Genomic DNA, 14,407 nt, shown 5'->3' on the forward strand with positions numbered 1-14,407 from the left:
AGATTATGAGATACGCAATGAACGTTAGATTATTGTGTTGCATTTGTTGATGTTCATTGTGGGTAAATTCTTTTAATGCGACTGAAAAATTACTTTTCACAAAACATTCACCTACTTTTATAAAACAGTTTTGGACATAGCTCTTCAAAAAGAAGCGTGTATATAAAAAAAAGTCAATTTTGGATTTTTTTTAATTCGAAAGAGAAGATTTAAAAAAAGTAAGTGTTTAAAAAAAAATCAAACTTCTAAAAGAAAAAATGGAAAGGAATTGAGGTAAAATAACAATATTTTTTAACAAGGTTCAACAAAACAAAACATATGAGAAAAAAATATAAGAACAAAAAAGCAAAACGGGGTAAATTTTCATATAAAAAAAAATAGGGAAGGAGCAATCAATGTAAATTGAAAGAAAAAATAGCAAAAGTTAAAAGTTAAATTCTAATTTATTTTTAAAATTTAAAGTTGAAATTCTAAGTTTTACATTGCACACTAAAAAAACAAAATTAAATAAAAACTAATTTTAGAGATAAAAAATAATTAATCGCTATATTAACTAAATTAGATATTATTTTAGATGATACTAAAAAAATTATTGGTTTCTAAATTAGTTTCTATTATTAATAAATAATTTTTAAATTGTTATCTAATTAGCTACAAAGGTTTTAACTAACAATTATTTAGATTCTAAATTTAGTAGCAAAAACTTTGGTATAATTAAATACCAATTTAGAAACTATTTATCAATAATAGAAACTAATTTAGAAATCAATAATTTTTTTAGTCTATAAAATGGTTTATAATGTAATCAATATAAAAACTAATTATTTTTTATCTCTAAAATTAATTTTTATTTAATAATTTTTTATTTTTTTATCAGTAAAATAAAATAATCAATAAAGATAAAGGATATCTCAACCTTTATATAAAAAAGAAATCTCCACCTAACTGAACGCAAGAAATCTACCATGGCATATTAACCCAATAGTCCTCAAATAGTCAAATATAGTCAAAATTGGTTACTCACAATTTAAAACATTTTAATTACAATATCAAAATTCAAAAGTTCCACAAATATGTGTAAGAAAACAGTTAGGTAAAGACAAAATTAAGTATGATAATACAAAAGTTGCACATGTATACAAAGATAATTATGTAATGAATCATGTGCATTTCCCAATCTTGGTGGAAATAGATGCCCATAAGGGTACCATATGTTCATTGTTCGAAGTCAAATTTCCAGCAAACATATGTTCATTGTTCGAAGTCAAATTTCCAGCAAACATAATTACACTGTATATTTTGCACAAACCAAAATCTGTTTTAGGGAAACTTTTTTTATATGAAAAGCAGTGAGGTCAATGACCAAAATTGGCCCTTATATAACGTAGCAAACTCAGGAGCTAATCACGGCACTTAAATATAGGTATTTGCAAACTTATTCATTTTTCACAATGAATTAAATAATTGTGCTAGTCCCCTTTCAAAAATGTTAGATTGATTTCTTTATTAACAAAAAATAAATCAAATAAATAAAAATATTTAAAGAATGTCCCTTGTACTTATACAAAGCAAGTTAACATTATAAAGATTTTATGATATACTCTCTCAAAACAGTAAAATCTTTTAAAAAATAAAATAAAATTACTGTTTTTGGTTGTCTTTGGTTTTATGTGAAAGTTGGTGTCCCTCTTAATTTAATTTATTGTTTGAATGGAGTATTACAACCACCACTAAATACAAAATTGTCACTCAATAACATATTATATAAATATTGACAAAAAATAGTCATTATAAACTTTAATTAAAGGATTTAGCTGATATTTACTAAAAGATAGTTTGGTTGAGATTAATAGAGAAAATCAACAAATATCAATTGAAAATTAGTTGAGTTACATTAATGTATAAATAATCCTAATAATCTTAATGTTGGCTAAAAAAATCTTAACTTACATCAATGGAAGAATAGTTTTATTAACGAAGTTAAAAAAAACTTGGTTTATTATCAGCGAAACAATCTTATTAAAGTTATTTGAGAAATATTATTGACCTACTATAGTTAATAAAAATCCTGACTTACATCAATTAAAAATTATCTTAATTGACGTTAATAAAAGAATTGTATTTGACACTAATAAAAGAACAATATTAATTAAAAAATAATATTGGCTTGTATAGCGAAAGAGTAATCTTTGATCACCAAAATAATAATCATGATCAACTTTAATTTAAAAGTAAATCTAAATATGTTGTGTCGGGAACACCCCAACCTCATCTAAAGCCACAATACCTGATTTTAACCAAGCTGAAGAGAGAATATAGAAAAAAATGGACATGAAATTGATAAAAAAAAAGTAGTAAGAAGAATTTTAATATTTTTAATTTTAAATAGTTAAATTACTCACATAAATTTATTGAAAATTATTTTTTTAAGTTTTTTAAAAATAAATGAAATAAATTATTCAACGGTAGTTATGAAAATAGGAAAAAAATTAAATGAAATTTTTTCAAAGACTAAAATTACTTTTACCAATATTTAATAATAAAATCATAAATTAAAGCTTCAAAACAACGGTTGAAAACAAAAGTATTCACACAAATAACAATAAGAAACAAATCCCTAAAAAATGATTAAAATGAAACATCTCTCTCCGTAGTGTTCACTATAAACGCAGCTTAATGATTGATTATCATGCCTAAACAACGACTATATTTGTCAACAGTGCCATGCTTTATTGGATGTAGACATGCACGTTTTGCTAATAAGCCATGAGGCATGCAAGGGAACTTGCACAGTTTAAGATTGAATCAAACAAATTCTTTTATACCCACTATTAATTGAACAATATATTAATGCACTTTGAGCATAATGAAATGCCTTCTATGTTGTTCCAAATTTTCTCTTCGCTTATCACTTTGGGGTCGTGGATTATAAAACATTTTCATTTCAGATACAAACTGCCATCTAAACAAAAAGATATCACTATTGTGCAGCAACATAATAGCAGAACCATGCAGAAAGGATATCGAAGAACAACGGGTTACCAATTTCACCACCAAATGAATGAATACAATGAAAACATCGGGAATTCATTCCGAATTACATTCTGAAAACCCCTGAAGTACAACCAGCACAACCATCTATGCATAAAGATTGCTACAACAATACATAAATCTATGTTTATATAAAATTTGAAAAGGAACCCTCCTGTTTGGAAAGAAAACCATTTGATTTCTAAGCCAAAAAACAATTGAGCCTTACTATAGTACAACATTTTTTCTATTCTATGAAAATATATAAGGATTAGTAGGATGAAATGAATGGTATTGTTTCTGACCTTTGGCCTGTTTGACTTATACTGAGCTCTAATCAAAATGCAGCACAGCCCTTGATGGGGCTTTTGCTTTCAAGACCATCTCTTCATACTCGTCGTCAGGGTTTGACAGAGCAACAATTGCCCCTCCAGCCCCTATTGAGGCTTCACTCTCATGTATAATGACTGTTCTTATGACAATATTTAGATCAAATGTCTGGTTGTAGGAAAAAAATCCAATACTGCCTGAGTATATACCCCGTGAACAACTTTCAATAGAATCAAGAAGTTCCATTGATCTCAACTTAGGTGCACCTGTCATTGAACCACCGGGAAATGCAGCTTTGACGCAGTCTACAGCACTAACATCTGACCGCTTCTTCCCACAAATTGTACTCACCATTGTGTGAACAGTTGCATATGATTCCACATCCATGAGACGCGGCACATGAACAGAACCAGGATCACATACACGACCAAGGTCATTCCTTAGAAGGTCAACAATCATCAGGTTTTCAGCCTGATCCTTTTCGCTGAAAGAGAAAGCAATTTAGTTCACCATAGACTTACCCAACTGAAAGCAAGCTAGACTACTTTCCTTCAACATGTTACAATTCTGGATATCAAGTATCTGTATCATTTTTGTGTTAGAAAAACCGGTTGCTAATTGGACCTCAAATTCTCCTGAACATCTAAAGTTTAGGTAATAGATTCATAATAAACATCACAACTAAATTTCCAACCAAACAGGAGTATAACACTTTTTAATGAGTTTTGATAGCTTTCAAACTATTAAAGCATTAACGACAAACAATGTCTTAAGAGAAGTAACTCCAAAATTTAAAATGAAGCTGTAGAAACATTTGTTGAGATAGTGATGTGTAAAACTAAATATAGGTCACCTGAATTGTAATTTTAATTTGAGTTGTTCATCTTCCTCTTTCGTAGCACCACGAGCTATTGTACCCTTGATGGGCTTAGCTTCTAGTGTATTCTTCCTATCCAACTGCAGGAACCTCTCGGGAGAAGAACAGCAAATACACAGGTCCTCCTTTGAAAAATTAAGCCAAGCAGCATATGGAGCTGGATTCCTTTCTCTCAAATGCAGATACAGGCCAAGAGAATTTAATTCCTTAATTGGTTTCCTCATCTGAGTTGTGAGGCATAACTCATAGCTTTCTCCATCTTTAATGTAGTTTAGACACTTCTTAACATCCTCAATGTACTGCTCTCTAGATTTTTCAGCAGCAAAACCAGGCTTACTTGAGGAAAGTGTTAAAGAATGAGAGTCATGTTTTCCCAAAGGCATTTTCACAGAGCCATCTAAGTTCAGAAGTTTCTCCTCTGTGTCGTCCAACCACTGTGTAACACTTGAACTTTCTTCGTGTATAGCCAATATGTAAACATCGTCATTTTTGTGGTCAATGACTACAAGATTATCAGCAAAGAAAAAACATGCATCTGGAGTTTTAGATTTGTGACAGTTAGATTTGACACCACATTCTACTTTGAGGTCATACCTGCAACATAAGAAACCGATTATGTGTCTAGTTACTAGTATTGGTTCATTGAAGAGATCATGCTGAAATTACAGGGTTTTAGATGGTTGAAGGAGGGAATTTAGAGGATAGATAATGAATACAGAACATAAACACTAACCTTTATTTGATTTGATACTAAATCATAATCTTAAATAAAGCTTGGGTTATTGTTTGGAGAAGAATTGAAATGATACTTGGTTATGAAAAAATATTTATACTCTTTGAAAGTTGGCGGTTCTTGGTGGATTAACGAAGAACTATATATAGTTTGCGGTAGAGATAAATCAGTATAAAAAACTCTTATGCTTACTGTTTTTCAAAAGGTTTTTGAAAATCAAACCTATAAAAAGATAACTTTCACATATTAAAAAATGAGGTGCTACCATGATACAGAACATAAAGCACGTGCTCTTTATTTGTATTAATACTAAACTATAGTCCTTATTAAATAAGGAAATAAATCAAAAGATAATAAAGAAATATTAAAATTAATTCTGAGAGATGATCTAAAATACTCTAAATTATTCTTATAGACTGGTAGAATCAATATAATAGATACTTTTCATATATTCTAGAATAAATTTACATAACAATACTATGCAAGTAAACATACTTAGCAAGAGGAAGCGTAACATCCAAAATATCAAAATGAGGATCCATAATATTTCAAACTCAAAATAAATGTAAACTGTCATATTATGACAATTAGAGATGCTGATAAAAAAAATGACAATTAGAGATAATTATATAACTGAATATAAGATTCAAACTAAGCATAAAATCAGAGAAACAAACAAGGAAGGACAAGAAAGAGCAGCAATAATACCCACAAAGCAGAAGTAATAGCATAAAAAATAAAGATAAAATTAGGAGCAATTGTTTGACAGATGCTTAAGCGTTTAGGTATATTCAATATAGACATAATTGCTTATCATTCCCACCTACCCAATGTAACCAACATATCCACCGTGAAAGTCAAATGGTAGGCCTTCATATTCATTTTTATCATAACGATATGATAAAAGCTCCTGCAACATTATGAAGACAACATTTTTATGTGGGAGAAATGAATAAAAGGAAAAAATATTGAATATATTGTTAGGAAAATGAATATGATGTGTATCATGACTGGGAAGATCCAAGTAGTTGGGAAATCATTTAAGTATGCACCAACAAAATATACAAATGATGGAGGTTCAATACACACAAAAAATCAACTTTTCTGATATCTTAACCCTGTATACTTTATCGTAAATCCTACCTCATCCTCTTTCCTTTCTTAAATTCGTCCCTAATCAAAGCATAAATTATTCAAAGTGATACATGGCATTGCATTGGTCTAGATAACCAGGAATGGAGGATAAGGATCTTTTTTGTATTATCTTCTTTATTAGCATATGTGATGTTTAGAATAAATCATTTTGGATTAAAAAATCATAAGAGAAGTTCGGGGCAGCATAGCTTGGGAAGGATCTCCAAACTACAGAAATTATACGTAAGTATTAAGGATTAATTCTCTCTAAAGCTTGACCTGTTAAGTAGAAGGCCAGTAACTATTTTGTATCCAAAAAGTCCCTTCATGCAAAAAGCCTTTTAGGCTTGAAGCGTAGACATGACTAGGCCAGTTTTTACCTTGCGATATTTCAACTGAATAATGAAAAATGGGGATAACAAGAATAGAACTTCTGACAAAGGTTTGTATCATGTCGAGGACCAATTCTCCTAGAAACTTTAATTGTTAGGAAGAAGCCCAAGAACTATGTCTAAGTTTAACAATAAGGTGTATCCTTGTTGAGGAGTGTTATATGCAAGAATAAATCATCATAAGGCCAACACCTTTCAGTCTGTATGTACCTTGTTCAAAAAATCAAGAAAACCTTCTTTCAAAAATATCGTTTCCGTAGAACCTTGACAATCTTCCAATGACAAATAACCACCGCCTTTTGAACTCCCATCACTGGAAAAAGGTTAAATAGTGATAGAAATACTTATTATCATGTTCATGCATCAATAAAGAAACTAGTACAACTCAACTCTTAAAGCATACAACAGAACACTAGCAGACCACTTATTTTTAAGAAGCCCATTCACCAACCTCAAAAAAAAAAAAAAGAAAAAAAGAATGTAAAACAGAAAAAGAATTTAAGAAATTTAAGAAAAAAAACTAACAGTTGAGAGGATTGATTTCAAACCTTTGATGAGACAATCTGAACGTTAACTGCTTCCAAAGTGATCCGCCTTTTCCTCCCATAAATGAAAAGCGTGCTCTTCCCTAAATAGGAAGGGAAGAATAATAAATATTTCCCAATTAGTAGCAAATAATGAAGCTTTTATCTCAATATGACGAGATGCTATATCGCTTGTTTATTATCGTTTGAAGATCCAAATGAAAACATTATGTATTGTGTATTATAAACATGAGATAATAAAATGTGTCTCTAAACTTGAAAACATTGGAATACCTTCTCTGTGGAGGAACTATCCAACCAAAAGGTGTTTTCAGTTTCATGTCCAAACAACTCACAAAATATACTTTCTGCTCCACCAACTTGACCAGCCAAGTGACCAAATTTCCTCCATTTCAACTTCAAACATGTATAACCAGTGGTTGCATGATGAGTATTTACCATGTTGGACATTTCTAAATGCTTCACCTCAGCTTTATTATATTCCAAATGTCTCTCTGCGTGAACTATTTTTTTTGAACTGATCCTCTGCATTGTTCTCTGCACTAATACTTCTGCTAACCTCTCTGTAGAGTCTATTACGCTTGAAAACTGCATGCATGCTAAAGAAAGTTTACTGCTCAGGTAAATTACACAGAACCTATTTATTTGAAGGTCAATGAAAATTGAAAACAAAATTATGGAGCATGTAAATAAAATGGCAATCAATCACAATATTTTTTATTTTGAAAGATGGGATTTAAGCTAATACGAAGAACAACTTGATTATCACATATAAATGTCATTTGAGTAACCTCTCCAAATTGAAATTCTTTCCGTAACTATTCAAAAGAAAACTAGGTATAAGATTAATTCCCCTTGTATATAATGATCGTATAGGGTTATGTATTTATAGATACTAAGCATACAAAATATATGGGCTAAACATAAGCATCTTTCATGTATTCACAACAAAGAGAATAAATTTTAATAACAAAGTTCTTCAGTTTACCATCAGAATATGCACGTTTTTCCTTGAAAGATGACTTAAATCTCAGCCAATAATCGTCTGTAATATCTCTAAAATTCTTGAATATTTGACTTCCGTAGCAGGTTGCAACACTTTCTGGATGAAACTGATGATCAAAATTGTTGAGTTGAACACATTTAACAAATAATGAATTAATATAAACGCAAAGGCAATCCTATAGGCAGATTATTTATGTATTAGACACCTGCACACCATAGTGTGGTCTTGTAGAATGCCGGATTCCCATAACAACTCTTGTACTTCTAGTATTTCCATAATCAAAACGGTTTGAACTTCCATTTCCTACTTTAGCTAAAAAGGGGTCAACGAAAATGCTTGGATCTGTTTGAGCTTCATGAGTGTTGGACTTGCCAAAATCTTTGGACCCAATAAATGGAAGTGTGCTAGTGGAAGAGGTCCATGCTATTGGAATGAGCTCTTTGGGAAGTGATATAGAATCTATAACCAGTGAATGATATCGAACCGCCTGAAATATGCCACGAACAATTATGACTATGATAGTAGATCAGATACTTTTAAAATTTTGACAAAAAAAAGAAGAAATTTAACAAGAAAAAATGGATAAAGAAACATTTGCAAGAGATCATTTAGCATTTTGTAACTTACGATGAAGGATTGTCACTGCATCAATCTCTTCGGATAATATCAATTAATTGTTCACTTGCAAAGCCATTTCTTCTAAATACAAATTACGATATGGACTACAAATCTAATAAAGGGCTTTTAGTTTGGAAAATGTTTTAGAATTGCTAGGAATGCCTCCCTCTTTTGATTAAATTGAATTGAACGCAGGTGATTTTGGGCAAATGGCAAAACACTTCAATAAAAAAATCATAGGAATTTCAGCCAACATTACAAAAGATGAATTTGAGGAATTAGAACGTGTAATATTTCAAGTATGTAGTGGTGAACAAACCTTGAAACCATAATTTCTACCAGAAGGTATATCATGAAAAAGCTGGCAGCCATTGTGCTCAACTTCACTGTAAAGTGCAAAGAGTTGGTTAAAAGAAAAGGTAAGGATAGATACGATAACTTTAAATGATACTTTTTAGGTATATTTATGTTCATGAATGTTGCAATTTCGTAATAAGTACTAGAAAAACAACAGATATGGTTTTGAAATGTTTAACCGTACCTCAAACGACCATGGATTGGTTCAGATGCATGGACTATTTGAGCTCCATGCACATATCCTAATGCCTATCAAATCATAGCTTAACCAATTAAGAACATACAAAAGGATGAATTACAACAGGTTTAGTTTAAGTCTAATATAATACTTGATAGCAGCCAAGACATGACAACAAAAGTTATGAGAGCCATTTATGAATAAGTTGATAGTCAACATAAGGCATTTATGAACAAGAGTTGGTCCACCATATTACCAAACCATTGACCAACATCAAGCATAATGCAGCGAGTACACTGTTTGCTTACTGCTGAAAATATCATCTTAACAGAGTATCATTTATCAATATATATAGGTAAAACTACAACTTTTTTCAAAATTAAAAAGAGTTTATCATCTTAATATTCTTTAACCCAATTATATGATCATCGAAATGCTGTTTTCTCCATTTTCTTCTTGATTCTGTTTCTAGCATAACAAATCGGTGAATGGAATAAGAATTTCTTGATCATCGAAATGCTGTTTTCTCCATTTTCTTCTTGATTCTATTTCTAGCATACAAATCTGTGAATGGGATAAAAATTTCATCCCGTTTTAAGTTAAAAATCATATTAACCAAATGCGTATTCCATTCCAATCTTTCCAAACTCCATTCCACCAAAAGACTTTGAATACTAATTTATCTTCAGAAGAAACAAGAAAAAGGGAAAACATTGTGACACAGACCCTATCCTAGTATGATTACATACTACAAAGGAAGGCTAAACAAAAGAAATAAAGGGATAAAACTGTTGTACGTTAACGCAAGATTGGAATTCAAGAACTCAAGTGAACTCTGCATTAGAACTTGGGCATGCTATTAACAGTACAAGTTGAAACCTTAAAAGTTACAAGATGTTCTAGAAATGAAGGAAGCATGGTCCATGTAAGGTTTGTGCAGAAAGAAAGCGAGTACAAGTAAACATAGGAGTAGGGGGAGAGAGGAGGCAACAATCTTGCTTAAAAGAAAAGAAAATACCTGGTGTCCTAGGCAAACACCCAGAATAGGAATATCCCAGCATTTAAGCAACAGCTGAAGACAAATGCCTGAACCACATAAGGAACCATTTCCAAAATTATTAAAGTAAAAAAAAAACTTCCACGCTTCACGACATAAAGATCAGGGTAACGTATCAAATTAAATAATATTATTAAATTTTGCAAACTAAATTAGGTGTCCTTTTAAAAAAAATATGATTAGACATCTATGAGTAGCCCAACAACAAGATCGGGGTAGGTTCCAAAACCAAATTAAATGAAGTGAGCTTAACTCAATCCCAAAAGAAGCTAATGGGAAAAGGACTGTCCTTACTAATAGTATTTTATCCATATTCCTAACTAAGATGGGACCTTTTAACACAAATATTGAAATCCGTAACAGAAGCAACTTAGTTTTCTGCTGCCTCTTTTGGAGCAATAAGTAAATGTAGTGAAATTATCAAATCTACAAGATCATCCAAGATTTCACCTATATCTTCCGGGCATGCTGGAGAACCAGGTCCAGGTGATATTACAATGTTATCAAAAGCATTTTCTTCATACAAGTAATGACAAAGTTCTTCCCACGTCCACTCGTCATTTTGGATCACCACAGGAGGGACTGGCAAAAATGATTAAACCAAACCAGCTGTTAAAAGGACATAAACACCTTACAAAACTTCTTCATCCAATGACTGGCCATTATAGCTGTATTTGGAAGGCACCAAGTTAAAACCACATTATAGTGAACAGAGAGCTTTATCAAATCAAGATGACCAAACTGAACTCTACATTTCTAGTACCACGTATATAAAAAAAAATGAGCATAATAAATTTACTCCAACATGTTGCCTAATGCATTTGTTCTAAGACCTCAAAAGCTAGTACTCTTCTCAATTGATTGCTATATATAACATGCAATAATGAGCAACTCAAATTGACAAGTTAATATATTGTCACAAGCAGGTTTACTTACTGCATTTCAACACATGATAACTTTTTTACAAATTATTTGCAGTTCAATATTGAAGAAGTTAATTTTAGGACTAGAATTTATTTTAAAGAGTCTTTATTTAGAAAAAGGCACTTCCCTGTGAGATTTTACTACTACACTAGCAAATCAACATTTTCCAAATTGTCTTCTACACACATCCACATCAAAGTGAAAAAGATAGAACTTACCTCCATTAATAACAGAAAGTTCCTGGTATATATTGTAAGTGTAACTGTCATAGTTGTCAATCAACAATGTCCTCACAAAATCTGCCTTTTGTAGAGGCACCTGCAGCCTTCTCTTTCTTTCATACGACTCCTCTTTGTGGCTATGCATCAATTGGCAAGAAACCGCTGCGCTCACGTTCCTTCCATCACGATTAGAAACTCCCACATCACCACCTTTCTTAATAAAACAAGAAACCCTTAACGATGCTCTGGACAGAAGAAAGTTCCCATTCGCGTATTGCATGGATTCACTCGCAGGACATGTGAGCTCGGAAGAAAACAAACGCAAAGACGACGAATTCATGTTTTGCTAGGAAAAGTGCCCAGACACCTTCTGCAGACAAAGAGGCATAAAATTAATTACTAATCATGTGGTAGTAGTTAATTATATGCAAACAAAAATCCTCCCGAAACGCATTTGAAACGCGGAAAACAAAAACGTAAGGTTTCAACGATCACCAGTGATTCTGAGAGTGATTGTGTGATTCCTCTAGTGATCAGTGGCATCAAGAAAAGTTAGATCTGAAAGAACAAGAGTTACCAATTAGCAAATTGGATAGAAAAAAATGGCATGAGCAGAGAAAGAAGGAGACAGAGGCAGCACGTGTAAGCTTGCGTGTATATTGCTTTGATTTTGAGAAAAAGGAGTTGCGAATTCAGAGATAAGAAGAGGTGGAAATTGGAATGAGATGGCGGGAGAAGAAGGAGAAGAAAAATGGTGTTAGTGCCGGATTCGGAGCGGGTGGTGGAGATGGAGTTTGTTAGTGCTTCATAAGGTGTAGTATATATATATAATATATGAAAAGATTTCTCCAAACCCAAAAACACATATCCTTCATAATCATTTATAATAATATAATAATATTTTAAATTAAATATAATTAAAATATTAATTGAATCCTTATTCAAAAAAAATTAAGATTAAAAGAATTTATATTTATTAATTAAAAATATATAGTTTAATTTTGTGTATACATGTATATGTTATTTTGTCTCACCATCTTACTTATTTACCTTTAACATGTTAAAAATAAGAAATTTGTATAGTTGATAATGATTGTTACTTTTTGTCTTACATTAACTATGTCACTATTTAGATAACAACTATATTTTTCCTTAATATTATTTTACATTAACAATAATAGTTTAATTTTTTTATGTTAATAGATTGATATGTATGTTATCTTATTTGTCTAAGAAGATAAATGACTATCATTATCAATTATAAAATCTCATATTTTTAATGAAAAAAATATAAAAAAGAATTAATTAAAAAATATAAATTTTTGAATATTTAATAAAATAAATTTTTAAGTAAAGATTATAAAGTATCTACTTTATGAGGACTTGAAATTTAATTAAACCTTGATTTTATTATTAAAAGATGATATTATGTTACTTTCATCTTTCTCGATATTTAATTCCTCGATTATTTGAAAAAATAAATGATTTGATTATCTGAATTACAAGAAATTGTAGAGGAAATAAATCACTTCATGGATAAGTTAAAAATAAGAAGAGAAGAATGACGACAACATTTTATTAACCACAAAAATCAAATGATGACAATGTTTTTAAAAAGAAATAAAAGTATTTTTGGTACAGGTTAAAATGATTTTTTTAATAAAAAATATATTAAAATACAATTTTTTAATCTATAAATAAAAATTAGTTAAGCTGTATTTTCAAATAATTTATTTATTTATATTTTAATTTATTTTAAATAATCTTCTATGTATAAGTTACAAATAGCAACTAGCTTGTTTATATGTCCTTCTTCAACAAAATATTTTCTACTTGTTTTCAAGAAATCTTCTTGTTGTTTCTTTTAAGCTAGTGATTACAATACATTTGGTTTTCATTTCAGTTTTAACCATTTTAAAGATAAATTATTAATAATAAAAACACTATAAAAATCATTAAATATAAAGTTTTTTAAAAACTAAAAATAATTAATTAATATATTAATTAAGTTAAATAATATTTTATAAATAAAAAATTATTAATTTTTAAAGCATTATTATTAATAAAAAATAATTTTTAAATTAGTATTTAATATTAGTGACTAATTTAGAATCTAAATTTTTAGTAATTAAAATATTGATAGTTAATATTTTAGAAATCAATAAAAATTTTAGTTTATAAAATAGTATTTAACTTAATAAATATAATCATTAATTTTTTTATTTATAAAATTATATTAAAATATTGATTATAATATAAATTAATTATCATTTATCTAAAATATATTTTATATTTCAAAAATATTTATTTACTAAGACTTAATATAATATAATTTGAGAAAAAAGTTCTTATTGGTACATAATATTCACATCACATCTTAAAATATAATAGTATGCGCTAAGTTTGTTGACTTTTAAGAAAAATAAAGACCATGTTAACAATTATTTTAAAATTAAATAATAATGTAAATTTATTTTATATAAACTATTAGTACATTATCAATAAACTTATATAATTTATACAAATTATCTATTTAAAATATTTATGTATTATAAATTTTAGCTATATAGAATAAATATTTATTTAGTGTACTATATATATATGCGTATTAAAATAATAATTTACTACTTTAAAACACTTCATAAAATGAGAGGTAGTGTAAATAAATTTATATTGTGATCTAAATGTTTTGATAGTATGGGTATAAATAAGTTAATTATCAATGAATATTGTATACAAATAACATTATTATTTACACAATTATATTTCATGACAGTGAGAACTAAAGAGAAACTTCGAAAGTTTAACATTAAAAAAAGGATTAAAAACCTAGAAAATGGAGGAAATATAATAAAATATGTGCATGAAAATGGGAAAAAAATTATAAAAAGTTAAGAGCTTGTCAGCATATATATATATATATATTACGAGATCGACTACCATATTCTATTTTATTGCATATAATAAAATATCCTTATTTTTTTATAATAACTACAGGTGTAAAA

The 14,407-nt window shown here is 29.3% G+C and overlaps 1 protein-coding gene across 1 annotated transcript; it reads right to left on the minus strand.

Annotated features, from left to right (window-relative positions):
* Positions 1-3,023: 3,023 nt before the first annotated feature.
* Positions 3,024-12,202, minus strand: EMB1997 (para-aminobenzoate (PABA) synthase family protein). Its single transcript, XM_068634246.2, is given in 16 exon segments — positions 3,024-3,844; positions 4,214-4,831; positions 5,798-5,880; positions 6,707-6,809; positions 7,045-7,124; positions 7,315-7,557; positions 7,559-7,629; positions 8,030-8,153; positions 8,253-8,534; positions 8,985-9,051; positions 9,207-9,271; positions 10,219-10,286; positions 10,708-10,839; positions 11,400-11,772; positions 11,898-11,960; positions 12,043-12,202. Coding segments are annotated over 14 exon segments (2,760 nt in total). The 5' UTR covers positions 11,743-11,772; positions 11,898-11,960; positions 12,043-12,202; the 3' UTR covers positions 3,024-3,363.
* Positions 12,203-14,407: the final 2,205 nt, after the last annotated feature.

The sequence above is a fragment of the Phaseolus vulgaris genome, chromosome 7 (assembly GCF_051622355.1).
Source record: "Phaseolus vulgaris cultivar YP4 chromosome 7, ASM5162235v1, whole genome shotgun sequence".
NCBI classification, from domain to species: Eukaryota; Viridiplantae; Streptophyta; class Magnoliopsida; order Fabales; family Fabaceae; genus Phaseolus; species Phaseolus vulgaris.